Raw genomic sequence first — 26,523 nt, 5'->3', positions numbered from 1 at the left:
GGTTTGTTTGGTACAGGATTGTTAGAGCAGCTAAAGTTTGATCGTGCTTTCCATCGTTGGCTGGTCGGGCAGAGTGAACTGGCATGGTTGCCGTCTTAAGTACAGGTATATAACCTGACCCCTGAGTTATTTGGAGTGTTTGGGTAGGCTCAGTTCAGTTCCGTGTGAATTAATCATGAAGAGGGTTCAGTAATAATCGTACTTCATTGACAGTTGTCAACGTGTTTGTCACTTTATGGAAATTAGTCAGAAATTACACAACCATACACAAATAATTTGACTTTTGAAATAAAATTCTTTAACTTAAGTATTCTGAGCTCATTTCTTCATCTGTAAGAGAGGCCGCAGTTATCAAATCAATGATAAACAGAGATTTGAAGATTAATCACTGACCTATGCTGCCTTCTCATACACCCAGCAGTTAAATGAATTTTAGCCAAGGTCATATAGTAAGTAGAACAAGGATTTGAATCAGGAATTTTTGACTCTGTTGAACCAGGGGGCTTCCTCAGAAGTCCCTTTTAATATTCTGTGCTGCTCTGTGTGATGTCTCTGATCAACATTAGGGTTAAGCTATAGGCTTTTGTGCTGAAAGACAAATCATTTTTGAACATATTTAATGAAGTGTTTTATGGACTTGACTTCCTTTACTTTTGTGTATGTGTCTGGTTCCCCTTTGGGGAGTGAACTCTTCATCTTATGCCTGATTTGACACTGATTTTGTTGGCTACTTGAGGCTGACTCTGCACCTGGTTTCCAAACCTGCAGCTTCATTGTCATACTGGGATTATGCCAGCTTTCAGGGACTTTATAACAGTTGGATCAAATTTTAGTGGATTTACTTGATACTGAAGTTTCTTATTCCTAGGTGTTTTATTTCTCTTCTATCTAAGCAGAGCATTGGGACTCCAAAGTTACAAAAAAAATGAGTTTATTTTTGTTGGGTTTTTTTTGTTTTTTTTTGTTTTTAAGAAACTGCTTTGGGAATACAAGCCTTTAGAGAGGCAGATATGCTATAACTCTGGGATTTCATTTTTTAATATGCCCCTGACAAAAATCAACTCTACCATTTCCTAGCAGGCAGGAAGTAGATCTCACTTAATTTTGCTCAATCATGACAAGATCAAGATTTCAGCAACAGCAGTAATAATAGATAGTTGATTTTTATGGCTTGTGTGCCAAGAATGCCTTTCTCCTTCCTCTACTTTGCTGACTCCCTCTTAACCTTTAGTGAGACTCAGCTCAAACCCTGTCCCCTCCAGGGAGCCCATGGTGGCTCCTCACTGCCCTCTTAGGTCCTGGCTCTTTATTTTTTGTTCTTTGCTGGAATCAAGCCGTTTTCCCTCATTATATTACTTTTCACTTGGAAACAAAGGAAGCAGTTAATCCAGATTAATTTTTTTTTTACTCTTAAGACTTTTTTTTTTAAATGCCCGTAAATTAAGTAATCCTACTGCCTTATTACCCTTACTGAGAAATAGCAGGGCAGGAAATTCTGCCCACTTGTAAGAGATGGAGGTAATGATACCCACATGTTTCATGTATAGACATTTGGGAAAATGTCTGTTACCTCCATAAAAAGTTTTTCGTAGTTTCTAAATATAGGAGCATCAAGATGCAATAAAAACACTGTTACTTTAATGTCAATCATTTGATATTTGAGAGTTTGGCGGTAGGAAGGGAATTTTAATTCATTCCAGCAAGTCTAAAATTAAAGAAAGATTTCTTCTGCTGACTTAATTTCTCTACCTTTATGTATACATAAACCAGCTTAAATTTTCTGCCTTTGGAAGTGTATCTTCAAGTTAAATGCCTAGATGTGAATTGCTGGGTCAAAAGAGAGTATGTAAATTAGTTTTTTTAGATATTGTTAAATTCCCCCTCCATGGGGATTATATGAACTACAGGTACCTCTTCAGAGATGTTAAGAGGCAGAAATGTGTCTTAGATTTGATGAAATGGGCACTGTCTGGAGAGTTGTATATACTAGAGGTGATGTGGAAAGCAAATGAAAAGTGCACCACCTTGTGTAGAATGTATGCTCAGTAAGGAATGGCTCTTAGTATTGTCTTTTGTGAAATGGGGGTGACATTTCCTTATCATGAGAGAGATAAGAAAATTGAATGGGACAATGTTTGTTAAGTACTCTCGCAGGGGTCTGGCACCTGTATTAGTGCCCCTTTTCTCTTGCATGCCTTGGACCCGGGCTGATTGGGTTCATATCTTAATTACGACCTTCATGGATTGTAAATTCCTTAAGGGCAGAGTTAATGTCTCGGAAGTCTTCAGCAGTGCGCTTTGGGCTTAAGAATATATTTTAAATGTTTGTAAACTAAATTAGACCTCAGAATGTAATTCTGAATCCAGTGGTAAAAGGATTCCTTTTCTTTTGCTTGTTAACCACCAATCCTTGCATAATGGCAGCCAGCAACTATTCCGACTGGACAGACACTGACACTTCTCTTTTATCATTTGGAAGTCTCTTTACTTAAAATCTTAGTTAACTTCAAGGAACACTTCAGATAACAGTAACAAAAGATGTTGATTGCTATGCTGTGCGTCCATTTACTTATCTATGCTATGGAATAACTTCAGTTAAGTTAGAGTGAAAGGAATTAGTTGTTACCTGTCTCCTATCTTCTCGAAGTTGCCTTATTTCTGGGGTCTTTCTCCCATGTCTTCATCTCCAATTTTTTAATACTAGGATTTGAAACAATTGTTATCAGTCAATTAATAGGTGACCTGAATTCACAATGAAAATAGTTTTCTGGTGACTTAAAATGCAGTGGTTTGCACCTTTCATATCTAAATGTCAATCAAGTTCAACACAGTTCTTTTTGCATTTAACCAGTACTTGAAGAGGCAAGATCCTCTCTCCAAAACATTTTAACAGTATCTATTGTTAGGTGAATTCCAGTTAAGGGGAAAGGGTATGTACTAAAAGTAGTCTTCAAGGCCATCAGTGAGCTGTCTACATTTTCACCAAGAGGGGTATAGATCAACATGCCTCTATTGGTTTCACTTCTTTACTTACTGGATTCTTTCCTGATCCACATCTTTAGTTAGATATCCCACTGTTATCTTAGGTACAATATGACTTCAGTGAGTTTCATCATTTCATCAGTCTTTTTCCTTCTCCCCACCTTTGCACAGCTTTCTGTGTCTTCAAAGCCACTTTGTTCTCCTACTTGGAGGACCCAAAGCCTTTGATTCCTTGACTCTTCTCCGGGACACACAGCCGGCAGGTTCCAGAGCTGAGTTCTAATTCGACCTACCGCAGTGTGCTTTTATCTCTCTTCCTTGCTTTGCAGACCCACTACGGTCACTTTTTTCTAGACTGCTTTTTCTAGACTGGCTAGTTGCTCTGCCTTGCCTTTTCTACTCAGATTGTCCTTCAGTTAATCTTCCTTAAGTAGGGCTTTTATTTTGTTCCTTTTCTGCTTGAAATGGCTCCCTGTTATCCTTGGAGCAGGACACCCTGACTCCGGGGTTAATTTTATCTCTTATTGCTCCTTAACACAAGTACTGTCTTGGATTAGGCTAGTCTTCTCCTTGTTGTTCCTTTATATAGTAAGAAAAAAGTAAGGGATTGGAAGGGAAGAAGCTTAAAATTTTTATTATGAAAAGTTTCAAGCATACAAGGCCCATGCAGAAGGTATCCAGCCTTGTAATATGGATAAGAGACATTTATTGAAGAAGGTACAAGATACAAGAAATATTGTACGTAGGACAAGGATGCCTCAGTCCCCTTCATAGTAGGCACCTTGGGGACTCACACAGTTCTCCCAGTCACCCTTTTTGTATTTTCCTGAATCTCATCAATGGTCTATAATCTCTTCCCTTTCAAAGGTGATTTTAGTTTTGGGAAAAGCCAGAAGTTGTAGGGCACTAAATCTGGGCTGTAGCGGAGCTGAGTCACTTGGGTGACTTGATGTTTCACCGAAAAAACTCTGCACCAGAATGTGACACTTGAGCAGATGTGTTGTCGTGATGAAGCTGCCAATCACAAGTTGCCCATAGCTGTGGCCTTCTCGATAGTTTCTGCAGAGCAGCGTTCAAACTTAACGCAAAATTTGATGCAGATTCATTGCTCTACTTGCTCAGTCATTTTGAATGTGATGGTCACACAGTGCACATGCGTACGTGGCTGCATCTACCGCCCCCACTGATTAGTACCGGAAAGTCATCACCGTTCATGCACGCACATTCCAGTCCACTCTCCTTCGCCACCAGGTTAACCTCAATGTCGCGCAAACCATTCTCATTATGTTAACAGTGGCTGGACTTTTTTCAGACAGGCCATTTGTATAGAGCAGTAGAGAGAGTAGTATAATGAATGCCTATGTACCTGCCATATCTGTCCACTTCAGTAATTCTCATCCTTTTGCCAATCTTGTTTTATCCATTTCTATATCTCTCTTTGACTCCCCCCCCCTTTTTTTTTTTTAAATCCTCACCCAAGGACATTTTTTTCATTGCTCTGAGAGAGGAAAGAAGAGAGGGAAGGGAGGGGTGAGTAGAGGGAGAGAGACATGTTGGTGTGGAGAGAAACATCACTTGGTTGCCTCTTGTATACTCCCAGTTGGTGATCGAACCTACAACCTTTTTCGTGTATTGGACAGTGCTCCAGCGAACCGAGCCACAGCAGCCAGGGCTCCCCGACTTGTTTTTTAACTTGAGAATGTTTTAAGGCAAATTCTAGGCATCATTTGCCTGGAAGTATTTCCATATGCATCTTTAGAGATTAGCTGTCCGTTTACTGGTGCAGATCATCATTACAGTTTCCCTGTCAGTTGATAATTTCATTTGTTTACACCCCTAAAAAATTTTTTTTAATTTATTGACTTGAGAAAGAGAAACATTTCTTTGTTGTTCCACTTATTCATGCATTCATTGGTTGATTCTTGTGAGTGCCCTGACCAAGGATTGAACCCACAACCTTGGTGTATCAGGACAACCCTCTAACCCACTGAGCTACCCAGCCAGGGCCTATTTACACACTTTTGATGTTCAGGAGGCACCCCATTCTGTGTTGCCTCCCCTCTCATTTATCTTGAGAAGGCCCACCCTGCCATATGTAGCTCTACTATAGTCATTCAGATAATTGAAGAAGTTATCATATACTGTACTTTCTGGTATCTGTCACAGCACATATATCACAGTTGAATATGTAATAGACATATAGTAACTTCTTTTAAAATTGGGGACACTTGAGGTTTAGATCTTTGACCTAGGTCTTATTTTTATCAATGGATTATAGCCTTAAGTTTAGCAGTTGCTTTAAAAGACTTGAGACCTGGCTTTAAAATCAATTTTGAAGTTTTGTGCATTTAAAAAGATAAGGTTATTGGCAGACTGGTTGTCTGAAACCTACCTGGAGTTACTCTCAATTTATCTTTTAGTTAGTTTCCTTACTCTTTAAATTTAGTGCTTTTTAGTGAATTAAACTGCTTTTTCCCTTGTGTACACCAGTACTTGTCAAAGTAAATTCGTAAAGCATGGTAATTTAAAAAAATTACTTTTTATTACAAAAGTGATTCACATGGGAAAAAGATTGGAAAAGGAGATGAAATACATACATGAGAAATCAAGTTGGTCATAAATTCACCACCCAAAGGAAACTACTTTTAACATTTTTGTGTCTGTCTCTAGTCTTTTTTGTACATGTTGTTTTTGTGTTTGTTGAATTACACACAAGAGTAATTTTTTAAAAAAATTTGTCCCTGCCATACCCTTGGGCCATAATAGCAGATCATAATGTTCTGTTTCCTGTTTGTTAAATCTGGCCTATAAACAAAATAAAAAAACACAGACTTCATTCCAGGTTGTACTGCTGGTGGCATGTTTTGTCATTATGATTTAACCAGAGTGCTTCATTTGGAGCAGAAGTAATTGGAGGGTTTTATTACTGTCAAGTAATCAGGGGCCACCAACTTTGTATATTAGATTGAGTCAGCATTTTAAAATTTTACACTTGAGACTTCTAGAAGTTGGAGTCTTCTGTGCATCTCTGTGGAAGACTGGGTTCAAGTTCTGCTTCTAATGCCATATGATTTTATTTTCCCCATCTCTGTAGGATGAGAAATTCTTATAGGTGGGGTATGGTCATATAAGTTTCTGTTCCCATAGGGTCTGGCATGGAATAGATAATTTTAGAGGATTATGCCAAAGGTGGCCGTGCCACATTTTGTGAGGAATGGGATGAACACATACATTGCCTATACACGTTATTATTAGTTATTCCTGTCAAGCATGTTACCTCAAAATGTAGCAGCTTAAAAAAAGAAACATCTGTTTTCTCACACAGCCTGTGTGAGCCAGGAATCCAGGAGCGGCTTGGCTGCGTGGTTTCATCTCAGGGTCTTTGTGAGGTTGCAGTTATCTGCAGGCTTAGAAGAGGCTGGGGACCTACTCTAAGAGGGTTCACCCACATGGCTCTTGTCAGTGAGCTTCAGTTCCCTACCGTGTGGGCTTCTCCATAGGGCTGCTTAAGTTCCTGACAGTATGCCGGTGGCCTACTGCAGAGCGAGGAGGAACAGCCAAGTGCCTTCCACGGCCTGGTGTCAGAAGTTACATACCAACATTTGCACTGTTTTTTAGGAGTGAATCTCTAACCCCAGTCCATATTCAAGAAGAAAATTAGTTCATATCTCATGAAAAGGAGTATCAAATAATCTGTTGGACATATTTTAAAATCACCAGACATGTGTTACATACATAAAACTTCCAGTTGATGAGTATTCAACTTTGGGGTGACCTGATCCCAGTGGACCTCATTTTTAATAGGCCCTTGGTTAATTCACATACACCCTAGCCCTGGCTGGTGTTTATCAGTGGATTGAGCACTGGCCTGCAAACCAAAGGGTCACTGGTTCCATTCCCAGCCAGAGCACATGCCTGGGTGCGTGCCAGTTCCCCAGTAAGGGGTGCACGAGAGGCAACCACACACTGATGTTTCTCTCTTTCTCTTTCTCCTTCCTTCCCTTCTGTCTAAAAAATAAATAAATAAAATCTTTTTCTAAAAAGTCTGATACACCCTAAAATTTTGAGATTCACTAACTTACATAAGCGGAGACGGATAACTGTGTTCATAGATTAAAAGAAGTGAGAATGTTTCCAAATTGTCCTATGAACACAATTCCCAGCTGGCCTTTTTCCTTTTCCTTTTTTGTTTTCTTCTCTTTTTGTCTTCTCCTGGCCTCCCTTTTTCTCCTCTCTTGTCCTCTCTTTTTCTCTTCTCTCCTGTCCTTTTTTCCTTCCTTCCTTCCAAAAAGAAATTAACAATCTAAAACTTACAAAAATTCAGAAGACAGAAAAGGCATAACTATTTTGAAAAGGAATAAAGCTAAAAGTATGGGGTTGGCCAAAATGTTTAATTTTTTCCTGTACATTGGCTCTAGTTGCCCTTGGTTGTCTTTAATTCCTAACAATTTTGTTAGATTGTATTGTGACAGCTGTCATATCAGCATACATTTTTAAAAAAACTTATGAAAGTTGGTGAATTTTTGTGCATTTTAATATTGAAGATGGAAAAAATAAAACATTTTTGGCGTATTTTATTTTATTATTTCAAGAAAATGTAAAAACGCAACTGAAATGCAAAAAGATTTGTGCAGTGTATGGAGAAGGTGCTGTGACTGATTGATTGTGTCAGAAGTGGTTTGCAAAGTTTCTTGATACTGTTGACATTATTTTGGCCAAATCTTTGCTGTGGGGTTGTCTTATGCATAGGAAGATGTTTAGCTGCACCCCTGGCCTCTACCCACTAGAAGCCAATAGCGAGAGATAGCCAACATACCCAAAATATCCAAATCCATAAAGTTACTGAAAATGAAAAATATATCTTTTAAGGAAAAAACCATATGGACTTTTTGGTCAGCCCAATAGTTAATATTATCTGATTTCAAGACTTGCTATGAGAAAGAACCTTACTGTGAAGCTATAGTAGTCAAGATAGTGTCCGTGTAAGGATAGCCTAGAGTTCAGAAACAGACCTAAGATGATGTGGTCACTTCATTTTCAGTAAAGAGGTCAAAGCAATTCAGTGGGAAAGGTCTCTCTTTCCAAAAACCAGTAATAGAACAACTGGACATCTTTATAAAAAATGTGCCCTAACTGTCCTTTGCCTCTGTAAAACTCCTAGGGAAAAAAAGTATTTACAATACATATATCTAACAAAAAAAAATGTAATCCAGAACTCTCATAACTCAGTAATAACAAGACAAACAAATATTTTTTAAACTGAGGGGAAGATTTGAAGAGATACCACATCATAGAAGATATATGAGTGGCCAATAAACACGCAAGAAGGTACTCATTTAATTAGGAAACTTGGATTAAAACCATGGTGAGAGAACCATTACATACCTGGTAGAATGGTAAAATTAAAGGCTGATAACACTAGGTGTCGGTGAGCAGCTTTAGCATTTGGACTCTAATGCATTTTTGGTAGGAACGTATAATGGTAGAACCACTTTGGAATGCAGTTTGGCAGTTGCCTATAAAGTTAAACATAACTTACCATTTGACCCAGTAACGTTTGTACTGTATATAACCAAGAGAAGTGAAAATATGTCTATAGAAAGATTTGTGTATGAGTGTTCATAGTAGGTTTATTCGGGATAACCAATGTCTGGAAACATCTCACATGACCATCAACTGGAGAATGGATAAATAACTTGCAGTGTATTCATATGATGAAACACCACTCAGCAGTAAAAGCTAACCAACTACCGATACATCCAGCAACGTAAATAAATGCTAAAAATATTTGGCATAAATGTTGAGTGAAAGAAGCCAGACACAAAAGACTAAATCCTGTGTGGTTTCATTTATATGAAATTCTAATAATCCAGACAAATGTATCATAGTGCTGCTGGATCAGTGGTTACTTCAGCTTGGGGTGCAACGTGGAGATAGGTTGTGAACTGGCATAAGGGAAGCTTTCTGGGGTGATCATATTGCTCTGAATATTTTGTTTTTTAATTCTTTTGAGAGAGAGAGAGAAACATTAATTTGTTCCACTTATTGACGCATTCATCGGTTGCTTTCTGTGGGTGTGCCCTCACTGGGCATCAAACCCGCAACCTTAGTGTGAAAGAATAATGCTCTAACTAGCTGAGCTACCTGGCCAGGGCTTTTTCTAAATCTTCGTTGAGGTGGGTATTATACCTGTGCATATTTTTGTTAACGTTATTATCACACTATCTTTGAAATGTGTATATTTTACTATATAGAAACTGTATACTTCATTAAAGTTTATTTAGAGCATATCTCTTGAGGATTGGATTTTCCAGGCATTACATAGATAACTGTCTAATCTTGGAAGTCAGTGTTCAGGTTTATTCCTTTGTATCATTTATAGCTTAGCCTTAATAGTACCAGACCCTAGGATAAGAGTGCCAAACTGTTGCTTCCTTTTATTGTAGAATTGTCTCCCCTTCCTGACTGCACATTTGTGGCACATCTTAGTTTTAGGGGCAAGGTAATGAGGTGCCTTGCCCAGACTGCTTTGTGAAATCTTTCCTTCCAATGGAATCTCCCAAGAAAGATTTCACAAAGCAGTCCAGACAGGGCATCCCATTACCCTGCCCCTAAAACAAAGAACATGTGTTACAAATGCCATTTGAATCCTGTCATTGTGCTTCTTGACCAGCTTGTCAAGGTAGGTAGGCAGGAGATAGCTCATGACTCAACTCTTAACTGATTCATCTCTTATGGTTGCAGATTCTCATAAACACAAAGATAAACACAAAGATCGGGAACACCGGCACAAAGAGCACAAGAAGGACAAGGAGAAGGACCGAGAAAAGTCCAAGCATAGCAACAGGTAAGGGTTGAACCAGCAACCCCTTCATTCAGCTATGGCTTGCCTCACCTAGAATAGGCCTAAACTTGAGCCACAGGTAAACAGCCTGGACAGCAAAGTAAGTAGAGACTGTATTTGATTCGAGTCACTAACAGGATGGCCTTGATAATTCAGACCTTACTGGTGATGCCATTGTTCAGATCACGGTGTGTAAAGTAAGTGTGGTGAATTTTCTTTCTATATATACCTCATTAAAGTATAATTTTTAAGTAAGTCAGCTATGGATTCATTGTAATATGATGGCATTCAGTCAAGTAAGTGTTCAGAGAGCTCGCCTCAATAAAAGGTGACTGGATTGGAGACGTGATACATTTTTTTACCTTCTGTCCCTCTCTCCTGGAGAGGGCGCTCCTTGCTAGCCTCAGGTTATCAGAGTGGGTCACCTCTCAGAAAACCAGGGGCCACCAACGTAAATGAAACTCAGTAGTGTTGCCTTCTGGGACTTAGGCCTCAGGAAGATGTTTTCTTGTTCATTTTGCCAAGTAACCAAAGATGTCTGGGGTATCTTTGGATATATTTTCAACTGCTTGTTGAAAATGAGGACTTATGCTTCTTTTCTGAGTAAAGGCAGTTGGTGAGAAAGCTGTATTCCCCTGGTGCCCTTAGTTTTGTTAGAAAGGAATTTACGTAAAGATCAGTCATTTATTAGAACACATGCCTCTAGCTGAGGTTCTCTTGGAAGGCACTTGACTCTTGAACCACTTGGGTTTGAACTGCATTGGTTCACTTATGTGCAGATTTTTTTTCAGGAAATACTGCAAATATATTTTCTTTATAACATTTTTTTCCTTTGGCTTACTTTATTGTACAAATACAGTATATAATACATATACAAAATATGTGTTGACTGTTTATGTTATCAGTAAGGCTTCCGGTCAACAGTAGCCTATTAGCAGTTAAATTTTTTGTGGAGGTAAAAGTTATACATGGATTTTTGACTGTGCATGGTGTGGGGAGTTGGCACTCCTAACCTCGTTGTTCAGTGATCTGTCATACTTCGTTAGCTTGGTTTATTGTCTATAGACAAGTTAAAGTGAGAGTTCCTTTCTGACTCCGGGGTTTTGGTTTTTCTTTTTAAATGAGTAAGTTTTTCTGAACCATTAAAATAACCAGGTTAATTTTCTCTAGTGGGAATGTTTCTTCACAGATCATTTACCATTTCTGTGATCTTCCCGGTGTCCCCCCCCCACCTATTTCTTAACAGGTGATCATCTAGTTTCCATTGTCATTACTCTAGTGAATTTAATCTCAGTAGGTGAATCCAAACTCAGTTCACTTGCATCTGCTAGACTCTTAATGGTCCTTTGGAGCAGAGTTGGGGTCTGTTGTATTCATTTTATATCCTCAAGGTTTAGTAGGTGACAGTACGTATTTTTAGTGAATGAGTGAGTGGGTGACCTATCAATAGACCAGTTACCATCTTCCATCATCTTCTCACATATTCACAATATTCTACAAGGCAGTTCCCTTTGGTCATTCTAAATTTCAAGCAAGGTTTTTGTGTGTTTTTGGTGAAATATATATGTAACATAAAGCTTGCCATTTGAAGTGGCATTAAGTACATTCACAATATTACACAGCCATCACCAGTGTCCCATGTCCAGAACTTTTTCATTATCCCAGATAATCTCTGACCCCATTAAATAATACCTTCCCGATTCTCTTACCCCCACCCTTGGCAACCTCTGTTCTACTCTATGAATTTGCCTATTCTAAGTACCTCATACAAGTGGAATCATAAAATATTTGTCTTTTTTGTGCCTGGCTTATTTCCCTTAGCATAATGCTTTCAAGGTTCATCCATGCTTTTGCATATTACAATCCTGTTCATTCTTATGGCTGAATAATATTCCATTACATGTCTTTTTAAAAATCCATTCATTGGGAGCATTTGAGATCTTGCTTCCTGGCAACTGTAGTCAGTTTGGCTCAGATAAACTCAAATTCTTATAAAAATTTAAAAAATCCAATCATCTGTTAATGGACACAGTTTTTTTTTTACCTTTTGACTATTGTGAATAATGTTGCTATGGACATGAATGTGCAAATATCTGTTTGAGTCCCTGGTTTCAGTTCTTTCAAGTGCGTATTCAGGAGAAGAATCGCTGGATTATGTCAAACCATGTTTATGCTTTGCTAGTTGATGTGAAGTGCCAAGAAAATGAGATAACCTTTGACCATGAAGAACTCTATGATCTGAGGAAAATGCTTATAGATCAGATGAAGAAATGCTAATTTTCATGTTACCAGAAATTTGTCCAAAAAGCCTTTTAAAGGATAGAGGTTAATATTGAAAACATAAGCTTTTAAAAATGGATCCTTGCTTCTCTGGTACATTTACTTTGCGAGCTGTGATTTATAGTTGTGGGAGAAAAAATTGTGTAGAAGTGGCATAAAATACTTTGGGACATAAGGTTGGTCCTGCCCTTTGTTACCAGAATCTCCTTTTTTACACTTTTTAAAAAAGATTTTATTTATTTATTTTTAGAGAGGGGAAGGGAGGGAGAGAAACATCAATGTGTTGGTTGCCTCTCACACACCGCCGACTGGGGACCTGGCCCGCAACCTAGGCATGTGCCCTGACTGGGAATCAAACTGTGACCCTTTGATTCTCAGGACAGCACTCAGTCTGCCAAGCCATACCAGCCAGGGCAGAATCTCCATTTTTAAAAAATAAAGAGTAACTTTGGTGTTACTTTTCTTGAAAAATCCACAATAGCTTAATTGCCTTTTTCCAGGAGAAGGTCTCTTACCTGCTTTGGTCTTATGATCTTGGATAGGTTAGATAACCTTTCTTAAGTCAGCTCCCTCATCTTCCTCAGTTTTCTCATATTAATACATGTTTCACAGGAGACCACATGGGAGTCAGTAAGCATAAAAGCTCTACAAATGTGGTAGATATTTTGTATATCCATCATAGCATACTTTCCAAGATTATAGTGTAGGCAAATTCAGGAATTTGTTGTTCAATTTTGTGCCTTTTAATATTTTCTTACTTCCTTTATTTCTAATCAGAATGCTTAAGAAAATAACATGTTGGCCAAGAGGCATTGGAAAAACCTGGCCTGAGTTTCTGTTTACACATGACTAAATCTAGCCCTGGATCTCTAATTCCCATGTAAATAACTTTAAGACAGTTGAAGCAGATGATGTGTTGGAAGCAGACTTTTAAATACTTCCCTATTTACCCACTACCTTTTTGCAACGAAGGAAGTGTCTCGGTTATTGTCCATTCATGTCCTGTACACTGTGTTCCCTTTTTAGTGACTTCTGATCTTTCAAGTAGTTTTGGGTTTCTTAATTTTTCTTCTGTAGCAGATTAAGGAAACCTCGAAGCTTTAGTCACCTCTGAAGCCCAGAATAATTAAGATTCAGCACATTCTGTTTGAAAATTCTTCACTTCATTCCAACACTTCGCTAACAGATGTGTTTCTGTGTTCCTTCTCTGCTAGATACTAGCATCAATCATTTCTCCTTGGGCTACACTAAGGGCCCAAATCCAGGAGGCACCTTCTTCCTGCATAGTAACATCTCCTGCATACCTGGAGTGTCAAGAGAATGGGAAACCAGCCCTTCTGCTGAGAGAATGGGACGTGGACTAGCCCCCCTCAGGGGATCCCATCTAATTCCTGCAATTTCTCCTTTATTCTTACTGAAAGTGCAAACTAAGGGAGAGGGGGTATTAAAGATTATTCCATCTTATCCCTTTGTATGTACAGGAGTCTGAGGTGACATGCTCAGAGTCACCGGACGATAGGGTAGCAGAACGAGGATGAGCACAGGGCTTCTACATCTTCTTGTGTTTTTCTTCCACTACAACATTCCTTCCAGTAAACACATACGGGAGTGCATGCACGAATGAAAACAAACCCCTTTCCTAAGGAAGGTTAGTTGTATAGCTAAGCTATCTGTGTTTCAGTACGAGCACCTCTTTCTCATACACATGTCGTAGGCAGCTCAGGGTTTAAAATGCCAGAACATTTCAGGCACTGCCTCTTTCATTCTGGGCCCCAAATCTCTCAAGTTTTGGGGGCTCATTGTATTAACTTCATTAAATTCTGACCCTATGAAAATCTTACCTCTATCTCCTGTTTGGTTTGTAACATCACAGGAAGAGTTTATATGAGAGTCAAATAAAAATAATTTCTCCTGTTTATCTCTAACACCACTTTTTTCTGTTAGAATTACTTTTTAGCCCTCTAGATCCTTGTAAAAAACACATAAATCCTTTCAAAAGAAACAAAAGGAATACTCTTACTAGATGCTAAGGAATTGCTGGCCTTGTAGGATCTCACCAGGTATTTCTTTGAAAGGTTGTATTCTTAGCCATAAATTACCTTTAATACTTGACCTCTTCTGTAAACAACATTATCAAAAGCAATGGGGGGTGGTTTTGAAAATAAAGGACTGTCACGTGTGTGAAAAACAAGATTCCCCCTGCTAGGTTCTGACTGCGTGCCTCTCTTGCCGATTTAAACCTGGCACGTAGGCTGGGGTGGAAAGCCGGGGAGATAGGAGAGCACTGCTGTGAACCACACAGAAGCGCCTTTGCAGCCACGCCCGCAGCACTCGCCTGCCCGTACAGGCAGCGTGAGAAGCATCTAACATGAAGGATGCTTTTGGGTCCTGCTTTCCCTTCAGTTCCAAATCCTACGTGAAGTAGAACTGAGAGAATGTAGGGTCTTAGGAAAATGTCCTGGAAATTAAGCAACCGGTTCTCAGATCGGGGAAATTTTCCTGAAAGTAAGCTTGCTTGCTTATTCCTTCCTTCCTTCCTTCCTTCCCTCCCTCCCTCCCTCCCTCCTCCTTCCTTCCTTCTTCCGTTTACTGAAGCTCTTTATTTAGTTATACATCCCTGTAGCGGCCTATCTGGGGGAAATGGACAATTAATTAACATAGGTAGGTAGGGAAGGCAGCTGGACAGTTCAGAAAGGAGGAAAGTGAGCGCCACAGCCACTCACACGAAGGTCAGCGTGATGTGGTGAAAAGCACGCCAAAGTAGATCTCGAGAGACCAGATCCTGTCATTTACTAGCCTGTGTGCCCCACATTTACAAGCTGTGTGTCCTAACCCAAGCCATTTAACTCCTGGGTCTCATTTTCCATTTCGGTCAAGCGTTGAGAGTAGTACAGACCCAGTCAAGTTTTCAGGTTTGTTGGGGGAGAATTAGGTGGAGAACAGTAACGTGTAAAACAATTGAGATACGATGGTAGTGGTGGCAGTGATGATGATGATGGTGGTGGTGGTGGTGGTGATTACCACAAAATCTGATAAATGTCCTTCAGATAAATTGGAGCTGTCCATGTTGGTAATTGAATCTAATTTAGTACTTACTTATTGATAACATCTAATTTGGAGTCCTAGTTTTCAATTATATCTAGCCCTGTTATAATGAACTATAATCATTCTTCAAAAGACCTCATGGTGGAAAACAGCATTTGAGCTAGGCATTGAAAGATGGTTAAGTTCTTGACAAAGGAAGGTGATGGCCAGAAAGAGGGGCGTCTCAGACGGTGAGGAAAGCGCGAACAGAGCCTGGAAGTGTGGCGTCATGCCCTTTGCTGCGGGAAGACTCCAGGAGGCTGGATGCCGGGATTGAGGGGACGGCAGAAGCACCAAATGAGGCCAGAAAAGTGACTTGGGGCAAACCTAGTCAGAGGTATTTCAAGAAGTTGGGGCATAAAACAGTAGTTGGGACTTGATTCTGAAGGGCGCAAGAGGCCATTAAAAATAGTTGAGAAAGGGAGATACAGAACTTAGCGAGGAATGGCATGAGGGGTCTAAGAAAAAGGGCTCCTACTTTGGATAACTGGGTGGCTGTTTATCCCACTAATAGAGATAAGGAACTTAGAGAGAGGGGAGGAACGGCAACTCACAGCTTGTATTGGGTTTGCCCTTTATCCTCTCTGGCCTGCCAAGAAAGGATTGAATAATTTCTGAAATTACATTCAACTCAGACTTCCAATAATTCTTGAGATTTTGAGCATTAAGTGATACGCAGTAAGAAATCTTGATATCCTAGAGTCTTTCTTCTGCATTCCTTTACCAGAGGCAACTTTTGAATTTACTTAGAATTTTTTATTTAGCAAACATTTAAGCTTTAATTGTCTGCTCTTCTTGAAGGAGCTGTGGATTTTCTCTTTCTGCTGCTTTGAGCTCTCAGGGCTCTCCCATAGGAATCCCCCGTGGTTCTATTGACGGCAACCACAGGGAGGGGTTTGTTGTTCTGGAGTGGCCCGGTAGCTGGGATGAATCCGTTCTCTTAGCCATGAGTGGCTAAGTCCTAGTTTCAGAAGATAGAGAGGCTCCTTCCACCCTTAGCGGTGCAGCTTTTCCACTTTGTTTGGGAAGTACTGTAACAGAATGGTCCACTCTGGAGCCAGACTGCCTGAGTTTAAATCCTGCTTATCCCTCATTAGATGTGTCTCTTCCCTCATTAGATGTGTCTCTTCGGTGAGTTATCTAACCTTACCTACCATGTCTCAGTGTCCACATCTGTAAAATGTAGATACTACAACTTACCTGTTTTGTTATGGGGATTAAACTGCTTAGAAGAGTCTCAGGCACTTAGTGGTATTCAAATATCTGTTAAATACTTTTATTAGTGATGGTGGACAAGCTATTTTTGTTTGTCTCCTTTAACAGATTTAAATGGTTTCCCATAGCCAACATCCTACTTCCAGAATATCAGACACAGACTTTTTTTGGTTTGCTTTGTTTTCTAAAGCAGCAGCAAATGCCATCACTGGACAGAAGGAAAAGGCTGTTCCTTCCTGGCATCTCCCTATTCCACCTTTCTGCCTGAGTGCCTTACAGGAACCCTGGGCAAACTTGTCCACTCAGCTCCAGTGAGGGTCACAGACCAAAGGTTTCGCCATCATCACTTTAAAAATAGTGTCGGTTACTTTTTTCTGGAGTGGAATTTAGCTAATTGAAGCACAGGACAGGCATGAACACTGGAGAGGTTAGGGCTCTTTCATTTGTTCTCTTTGGCATTGACTTCTGCTTGTCCAGGCTGCTGCTGTGGTGGGCCTTTTCCCAGACGGACGTGGGCCCTGAGCCCCAAGGGGTTAGCATGTGTGCGTAGCCACTAATTGGGTGTTTTCTCTCTCAGATTGCTTATGATGAAATTCCTATTTCATCCAAAAGTGTGACCATTACAGAGGTTCTGGAACTGTCTGTGATTTGGCCTTCAGTGTATCCCAGACTACATTCATTCTTAAAATGTATTTGTTCTTCAGATCTTTTTGTTCCTCCTATCATCAGTTTTAAGCCTTTTTCCCAGTTTCTTTGTCTTACTTAGCCCCGCTGAAGTTTTTTCAGTATCTCACCTGGTCTACAGCCTCTGAACTGGCTAGTATTTGTGGCCTTCTGTGGTATTCAGAGCCCTTTTTTGTGACTTTGACATTGTGTATAAAAAAGTAGTGGGATCAGTATAAAGACAAGTGTAACATCGCTTAAAACAGGCAATCAACACATGAACTCCTCTTTTGCACTGGTCAGAATTTCCATCATCTATCAGTGGGCAAGGTGCTGCTCTTTAAGCCACCATAAAAGCCAAACTAGTTTTAAACATTTTGGGAAAAGAAGTACATACTAGGAAACCCTGTGTGATAATGAGTCAGCCTAGCTGATCCCAGATTCGCTCCATTTTCTACCCTGGCCACTTCCTGCTTCTAATTTCCATGGTACAGCCTTAAATAGGCATCTCTATCACAGGACTTTGTCCCCCTGATGTATTTGCCCTTTGCCAGCATTTCAGCCTGCGTAGGGATTACGGATGAGGGATAGGACTCCAGTCCTCTCTGCTCTCTATTTCTGGAGGCAGGGACAGGAACAGTGACTGACAAGCAGATAGGATGTTAGCACTGTGTTCAGAGCCTAATAGGGGCCCACAAACTCGAATTCCTAACAGTCCCCAATGGGATGCCTCATGTACCACAGGATGTCATTACTCTGGATCATCTGAGTTCACTTAATACAAAAATCCAAACCTGCTCTTTTAGATCTAAACGCTGCGAGAGGGTTTTCTTTGGAAAGTTGATAGTTTCAGCTCATCCTGGTCTTTGTGATTAATTTTGACCTTCAAAGGGGTTACTACTCTAACAGGAACTTTCAATTTCCTGCATAGATTTCCTTCTGTTTAGTAGGCAGAGGAAGTATCTTGGACTTTTTTCACTTCTCTAGGGTGGCCTGGGTTCTGTCTCATTACCTTGTTATTTGTTGACCCCTTTTCCCTTATCTCTGTTTGGTGTGATAATGAGCAGCAGAGCCGAAACTGGAGGGGCTCTGTGTCACACCTACAGACTGCCCATGCCTGGTTGCCAAGAGGCCAGGGAGCCAGTTTTATAGTGAAATAGACTAATGTTCTACGCATTGCTTTCATTGAGAAAGGGAACAAGGGGGGAAGGTGGACCAGAAAGGAAGATGGAGTGTTTCTAAACTTAGATTCCTGAATCAGCCTTTTATAGTTTTGTGGGAAAACAAAATGAGCAGTGATCTCAAAGGTCTTATCATTTCAGTTATCCAAGAGCTCTGTTCTAGAAAGTTTCTGCTTGATGGTAAAATTAGGTTTGCACCTTAATATCAAATCTCAGATTGGCCATGCATTTGTCTCTAACTCTAGTCTACCTTAAGTTGTAGGTATCAATTTCATGGAATTGTAAAGGTGTTGATTTAGTGGGAGGTGACCTGAACTTGGAGATGGAAATGCTGAGTTTAAATCTTAACTTTGCTTCTTTCTAACATAACTTTAAGACTGAACCACTGGCTTCACTGTTTCTAAATCAGTCTAAGGGGAGCACACTGTTTGCTTAGAAATGCTTTTTTTTCTTCCTTTTTTGGGGGATGAGGTATATTCATCAGTAGTAATATAATTGTTCCCTATCTTTTTTGCTTTTAGGCAAAAACTTGTATAGACCATTAATATTTCTTATAGTTAATGTTAAAAACCAACTAAAAGTACAATACTTGTATAATGGAATAGTGATATTAGCATACATTTTGCTGGTAGTATCAAAAGCACGTGAGAGCTCTTGAAGAATCAGTTGCAATCTTGGCAGCTCTGCTATTTTACTCATCATTCTAAAGCTGGAGTGTTATGCAATTAAGAACCATTTTTGTACAAAGTGAAAAATAAGCTTTTTGGTAAAACATTGCATTTTGGAAAAAACATTAAGAGAACAAATTGCGTAGAAAGTGACACCACACTGATGCTGAGAATAAAAAGCATGGTGGGAAGACTTGGTCACATGTGCCTCCAACTAGGGCTGAACCTAAGCTCAGCCCTCATGAGTTCAAAAGAAAAGTTTGTTCATGTATAAACTTGTTAGTTCCATGTGTGGTGTCTCTCAATAACCCAATGAGGTCTTTGAAGAGTATATAAACAAGGGAAAATGAACATTTTTTTTTTCCAGACAGTTCCTGGATTTTCCCTCACCTATAGTCCTGTTCCTTCTAGTCTCCATATTCTCTGGCTAGATTTCAAAGAGTTTCTGCGTATTACCCAAAGCCCTGTGTTCAGCCGGGGCTCCTTTGGTGTACGGAGATGTATGGGACAGCAGATGCTCTCCTGACCCAGGTTCTGTGGCCGCCCCATAACTGGTGCTGCCATTTGTTTATCCATTTTTGACCTTTGATATGACCAAGTATGCTTGCCAAATTGTTTTTAGGACAAACTCCATGGGATGGACATAGCGTAACGCGCTCATTGCTGGTAAAATCTTATATTTTGGGGGGGTTGGAGGTGTTAAGTGTGACAGATGGAAAATACTGTCTATGGTGGGAAAGGCAATGCTTCCTGTAGGCCTGACTACCCGTCAGCTGTTTTACGGCTGGGATGGACTCCTTCCCCTCCTCCCCAGTTCGTAGCACTTGAATTCAAACTTCCTTTTGTTACCTTATGGAATATATTGGTGATGTGAGCAAGGTTCCTAAACCATCTGAAGAAAACAGTCATCCAGTGTTCTAACACCTTAAGCTAAAGAATGCGATTTTCACTTATTGCCTCTTTAGTCTTTGTCCACATGGATGTTTTTATGCAGTTGCAGTTATTTTATATACAAATGCATTGTTCTACACCATTTTATATAAGGGACTTGAGCATCCGCAGATTTGGGTATCTGCACGGGGAGGAGGTGGTGTTCCTGGATCCAGTCCCCCTCGGATACAGAGGGACAACTATACTCCTTTTTTCCCATGCCATAAACATTTTCCATGTATATTGTAGGACTTGTATATTTGTTATCTAAATTAATATATCACAGTTTTTCCTAGTTGTTACTCACTAATTTGTATCTATAGTTTTTTGGTGGTTCATTTATTTTTGCTTGCTTCTTGGTATGGGAAACATCAGAGTGAACATCTTTGTGTAATGTTATTTCCCAAAAAGAAACATCCAAGAGCTAGATCTCAGGGTGGGAACATTTTGATGGCCCTTGCTTTGAATGTCATGTTTTGTTTTCCAGAGGAATAGTGCCTTTTTACAGTGCTACCAGTGTGTCCACAAACTCTTTTAAAAGCAAGGCTTTTAAACATTTAGCACAGGACATGCCTTTGCTTTTTAAGTTGGGTCTCGTCTTGAGGAAAGGACCAAGCAGGATTTATAAGCTCCGTATAGCAGGAGCTGACTTTTCCTAGTAAAGTCTAGCAGGAAACATATACAGTGTTGGGCTGCTCACTGTACTGAAGCCCTGGCCTGGCTACATGTCTGAAACATCTCAAGTCTGGCACAGAGCTACCAGATATATTTTTGATGAATTGTCTTTACCCTTCTCATCAGGTGTGAGTGCTCAAGTTGAAGTTTTCATTATAGTTTTTTGCTGGTAGAATGTTGTAGAAGTACAGCCGAGCCTATCGTATATTCTTACACTTTTTTAAAAAATACCCTGGTTTGTTTAGAATGACTGTGCTTCTGTATTTGGTTCCTTTGCTCCTTTGAAAAAATAAAAACATCAAACAAGATAAAGACTGGTGTAGACAAAAGCCTCTACTTGAACCTTCTATCAGGACTGTTTATTTAAAGCATTGTAAGTTTCCATGGTTCATGTTATCTTAGTGTATCTTGTGAGTTGATCTTGTGAATTGAACCCTTGTGGTCCCTACTCTGGCCTAACCCTCTGTGTCTTATTTTTCACAGTGAACATAAAGATTCTGAAAAGAAACACAAAGAGAAGGAGAAAACCAAACACAAAGATGGAAGTTCAGAAAAGCATAAAGACAAACACAAAGACAGAGACAAGGAAAAACGAAAGGAGGAAAAGGTACAGAACTTTGCGGGGTTGGGGGAGGGTGTGGAGGGCGAGATGTGAGGCATGCTTCTCATTTGGTTTCCCTTTTAAAGCCAGTGTGGAAGTCCCTTCGCTGCAGAGCAGATCGCTTGGCCATTGAGGGGAAAAGGTCTCTGTCAGGAGACTTTAGAGTTAACAAAAGATTTAAACTAGGAAAACCAAAGCCTTTTGCCACTGTATTTATAGTATCATGTCAATTCATATTATTTCATATGGTGAATGGATACATTGAGGATGTAGTGTTTCCGGAAATATCAGTTTTCTTTCACAGGGGAAATGAATTCTGTTTTAGAGGAAAGACTTAACTGTATTGGTTCTCTGTTGAATGAAGGTTCTTCTTGAGGGAAAATTTGGTGATGCTGGTGCCTCTCCTGACTCCTGGTCCCAGCACGACCAGTGCAGCCTTCTCGAAGTGGCTGGGCCCCTCTGGCTGTGAATGAGTAGGCTGGGCACAGACTTCTAAAAAAAAAAACTGTGTTTATTTTAGTTTTTGAACAAGAAACATTTGTACTGGGTAAACTCAGACAATATGAAATAAGGAATATAGTGAAAAATATATCTCCTTTTTATCCCTGCAGCCACTACACTATTTTTTGCATTCTTCCAGAGATACTCTGTGTACATATATATGTGTGTGTTCCCATCTCTTTGTATATGTGTGTGAAGATTTTTGAAAGACATGGAGTCCGTCAAGGTAGAAAATGGGGATTGAAAGAAAGAATTGTGTATATGCTTTCACAGGAAATAGACATTTCTTTTTGTTTTGTTTTGCTTTTATTTCCTCTGTGCTGCCAAGGGCAAATCCTTGGGAGGTAGAGTTTATTTACTGAGGGAGGGAGACCTGCCATAATTTAAAGGTAAAAAGCTACCATTTTGAAGGGAAACGTTTCTCAGTGAATTAGAAAATTCACCCTGAAGAATTGTAAACATGAGTCTTACAAAAATAGAAAAACCTTCAATTCACCTGTCCGACAAGAAGAGTCAGTCTGATCAGTATGCCCAAAGAGTTGAGGCCAAATATTCCTAAATAAGAGAGGCTTCTTCAAATGTAGTTCTTTCAAGGTATTAATCAGTTACTTCTGTTTTACCTTTCAGATTAGAGCCTCTGGGGATGCAAAAGTAAAGAAGGAGAAGGAAAATGGCTTCTCAAGGTGAGACTCCCCGCCTCTCTCCGTCGGCGCCCAGCAGGCCAGCTGGCCCAGTTGTGCCGTGGCCCGAGCTTACCTAAAATACGCTGACCTGGCCCCTGCCAGGCTTCCAGGGAAGCGGGCAGGCAGAGGGCGTGGTCTGAGCCAACTTGAGCATTTCTAGAGTGCCATTTAGTGAGACTGACCAGCACGTTTTCTATTTGGAGTGGAGAAGGTTGACGGGAAGAAATTTTTAAAAATTGAGATGTAATTTACATACCACAGAATTCACTCTTTTCAAGTGTACAGTTGGCTTTTAGTGTATTCACAAGGTTGTGCATACTCCCCGCTACGGCACTACTTGATTTGAGAACATTTTCATCACCCCAAAAAGAAACTCCATACCCAGTAGTAATTATTAATAATATTCTGAGGCTCAAATATAGATTCCTTTGTGACCTACAATTTTAGGGAAGGGCGTAGATTTGGGTAGAAATATGTATCTCTTTTCTGGAAGGAAAGGAAAGTATGCACAGACTAGAGGTCACCTTTTCTGTGCTATTTTTGCTGTTTTGATTCTGTTTTCCTCATCAGTCTCAACTTTTCCAAACAAGCCTGTGAGTCCCCTCTAGTTTCAAAAAAGCCAGAAGTTTATGGTCGTGTACTCTCGCTCGCGTCCACAAAATGACAGCATGGATTTATTAGGAATTGTTGGGAGTGTTTGCATTATTGACCAGGAACAGAGTATTTTGAAAGTTTTGCTTCCTTGAAACTTTGAGCTTTCAGTTTCATTTGAGAACATTTTGGAACACTGTGCCGTGTCTGCCAGGTCCCTTAGGCTAGGAGAAGCAGGAGCCCTCTCCAGGCGTGTTTTGTAACTGTCCCAGGAATGCCGAGTAATAGAGTTCACTGGAAGCTACCCTGGACAGTCTGGTCTCTTAGATAGAGTGACTGAGTACAGGGAGGCTATTTTCTGGCAAGAGACAGACTGACTGCCTGGGATTTTTACTAAGCTAATACTAAGAAATTAATAGGCTCTTCAGACTTGGTGTAGTCCTGGATTCAGTTTCAGACTTTCTGGGTTAGAAGATTTGGAACACAGCCTTGGAGGCAGCGGCCTTTGCATTCGCTCGACTGGACTGCTCTTCAGCTTGCATGTGCATCGTTGCAGAGTCCAGGGGCTTCCCTGGGCGGGACCCGTGCTCTGAAAAATTGCTTTAGAAGGTCTTCAGGCCTGGTAGCCCTTCCCACATGTTTTACTTCACCTGCGACAGTAATAGGATCTAGCATTTCCTGGTTGGGTAAATGGCAATGTTCCTTTCTTTCTAGCTTTTGGAGATTTTGGACCCTTGGGTGTATGTTAGTCATTTTTATGGGGTGGGGGGGTGGGCAGAGACAGCTGTAGAGGCTGGCATTTGGGGAGCATGCAGAAATAAGGAAGGAAAGCTAATTTCTGTAAACATTCTAATTCTGTTGCAAGCAAGGAGATCCAGTATGCTTGAGGGGGTGGGGTCTACCTTTAAAACCCTGTGACTCTCCTGACTTTCCTTTGCAGCTGAGTCTGTAAGCTTATCCCTTCGGTCTCTCAGAGGTGGGAAGCTTTGTGTCCAGAGACCATTCCCTGTACCCAGCTAGTTAGCTCTGTAAGTGCTTCTGGCTGTCAGCAGTGAGGTTCTGAAGAGATGTGCCAGACCAGGGACTATCCCAAGGCTGAGGTGATTGTTGCTCCTGTGGTTTTCTCGCTTCTTCCTTCCTCTTTTTGGTTTAACATAGTTGTCTAACAGAATAATCTTCTGTTTTTAATCCTCACCCGAGGATATGTTTATTGATTTGCAAGAGAGAGGGAAAGAGAAACATTGATGTGAGAGAGAAACATAGATCAGTTGCCTCCCGTATGCACCCTGACTGGGGATCCAACCTGCAACCTAGGTATGTGCCCTGACCAGGGATTGAACCTGCAGCCTTTGGTGTACGGGATGATGCTCCAACCAACTGAGCAACGTGGCCAGGGATAAGAGAATTAGCTTTAAGGCAAGGCACTCTTCTGTGTACCAAGTAAATAAACCTAAAGAGGACATTGAACAAAGCCTAGATTTGACTTAGAATGGATTGACTTTGTCCTGAGCCTCTCATTTAGCATGTGCCCTTTTGTTGTAATGTCAGCTTGGTTATTTTCTCATGTAACAAAGGCTCTTTCCACTTAGACCCTTAAGGTACCGAGTTTGGGAAATAAATTTTGATTCCTTTCCTTGTAAAAATTGTATTTTAGCTTTTGGAGCACTGGAGTCATCAGTTGGGATCATTCCTGGGGTCAGATACACAGTATACCCCTCGTGTGAAATGAGGAAACAGTTCAGTTTACGTTTGTTCCTGTTATGGTCTGGGTCACGCTGGCAAAGGCAGCTAAGATGTACTGGAAAAGAATATTGGCATAGAATAAGGAGTCCTAACTCCGAATCTTGAAATGTTTGTTCATCTGTAAAATGAGGACAGTATTGTCTACCTCACAGGGTTAAAGTGAGGATTGAATGAGAAAAAGCGCTCATAGAAAACCTTCGTAATCAATATATACAAATGTATGTTACTGTCCTTCTGTTAGCTGGTTCTCAATGAGCTAATTTATCCCTCCTTTGGATTACTTAACGTAGATGTTCCAGCTCTCAGTAACTAACAGTTTTTTCTTTTTAGTCCACTACGAATTAAAGATGAACCTGAAGATGACGGCTATTTTGCTTCTCCTAAAGAAGATATAAAGCCGTTAAAGAGGCCTCGAGATGAGGATGAGTGAGTGTTCATTACTTTGACTTTGAAAACAAAAAGGAGTTGTTTAAAGAATAAATGTGATGTATGTCTTTGCAGTACACAGAAAAACTGCACTGACTTTTACTCATTTGGAATTTGTGATTAATTGATTGGGTGACTTGATTTCTCTTTGAATTATGAGAAGCAGGGTTTGCTAAGCAAGCGAGTAGTGTACATGAGGCTTAAATGGAGACTGTATTTCCATTTTTATTATTAAAAAGATAATGCATGTTAGTAGGAATCCCACATTAAACAGAACTCACAAAGAATATTTAAATTAGTTACGTTAAGTTTATGATCACTTAACCACAGATAAGTTTTCACTGTTAAAGCAATTTCTCTAGGATCTATGCCTGTCAATACATTTTAAGTGAAGTGTCAGTATATTGAAGAAGAAGTAATAAAATTGGTCTTAATTAAAAGTTATTTGGGGCTTACATGTACCTCTTTCTCAGATTCAGTCAGCGAGGTTAAATTCTATTCATTATTTTCAATCTTGTATAGCTTATCACAAAGGATTTATGGTAGAAAGTGGTGGGTGGAAAGGGAGCAGGAATATACTTGGTGAACTCATTTGTGTTCATTCTGAATTCATACAAAATCTCTTTCCTCCCCACTTCGAGCCAGTCATTACTTTGTGGCAGCCATTGTCACACTCACTGTAGGTCCCCCGATTTCCATCTTCTAGTGGTGTCCTTTATGTATGTGTCCCTCCATTCCACTTACCTCCCTGGCCTGCGTGTAGTGTGAAGTTGTTTGTTTTGTTCTCAATAGGGCTATAATGATTGGGCTTTGGTCTGGCCTTCTTTCTCTGTCCCATTCTTGATTAGAATGCTCAGCCAAGAAAGATAGCAACCATGCCTGCCTCAGAAGCCTCCAGAAGGAGTTAGGGGGTCCAAATCCTGTTGGTGAGAACTACTGAGTCACAGTTGTGTTAACTGCATATTCATGTTCCCCTTTCTAGTGCTGATTATAAACCTAAGAAAATTAAAACAGAAGATACCAAGAAAGAGAAGAAACGAAAACTAGAGGAAGAAGAGGTTAGTAAAGAGACTTAGGCCCTTTGGGGCTTGAGTTTGGAATAGGGAGTTTTCCGTAAGACAACTTGGAAGGCAAATGGGTTTTAGGGATTTAATTGGCCTGCTGTAGAAGAAAACCTCTTACTTGCGTGCAGTGGCTGTGGCATTGTTAGTGTGAAGATCTCTCCTAGGCTTCCTGGGTGTCTACCCACTGCTATGCTGCCAAATGAGGCTCTTAGAGAAACTCCGCCCTCTTCATATGTACAGAGGATGTGTGAACAAGAAATCACGTTTGCCTTACAATCCAGAAGAGTTCTCCCTAAGAATGTTTTTAGTGCTTTCTCATACCCAAGAAAGCTTGCTCCTCCCTCACTTTGGGTAACCATTCCTTCTTAACACCCTTGAATGGGTGCGGCTTG

The 26,523-nt window shown here is 40.2% G+C and overlaps 1 protein-coding gene across 1 annotated transcript in view; it reads left to right on the top strand.

Annotated features, from left to right (window-relative positions):
• TOP1 (DNA topoisomerase I) overlaps positions 1-26,523 on the top strand; it is an 83,501-nt gene that overhangs the window by 21,318 nt on the left and 35,660 nt on the right. Inside the window, exons 3-7 of the mRNA XM_054573753.1 lie at positions 9,727-9,829; positions 21,006-21,129; positions 22,252-22,307; positions 24,972-25,067; positions 26,050-26,125. Coding sequence (XP_054429728.1) covers positions 9,727-9,829; positions 21,006-21,129; positions 22,252-22,307; positions 24,972-25,067; positions 26,050-26,125 — 455 coding nt within the window. The remainder of the gene's footprint in view (positions 1-9,726; positions 9,830-21,005; positions 21,130-22,251; positions 22,308-24,971; positions 25,068-26,049; positions 26,126-26,523) is intronic.

Source organism: Pteronotus mesoamericanus, unplaced genomic scaffold (assembly GCF_021234165.1).
Source record: "Pteronotus mesoamericanus isolate MK-2021 breed Mesoamerican mustached bat unplaced genomic scaffold, CSHL_Meso_final contig_25, whole genome shotgun sequence".
Lineage (NCBI taxonomy): Eukaryota > Metazoa > Chordata > Mammalia > Chiroptera > Mormoopidae > Pteronotus > Pteronotus mesoamericanus.
The sequence above is the reverse complement of the archived record's forward strand: the minus strand, read 5'-3'. Positions and strand labels throughout refer to the sequence as shown.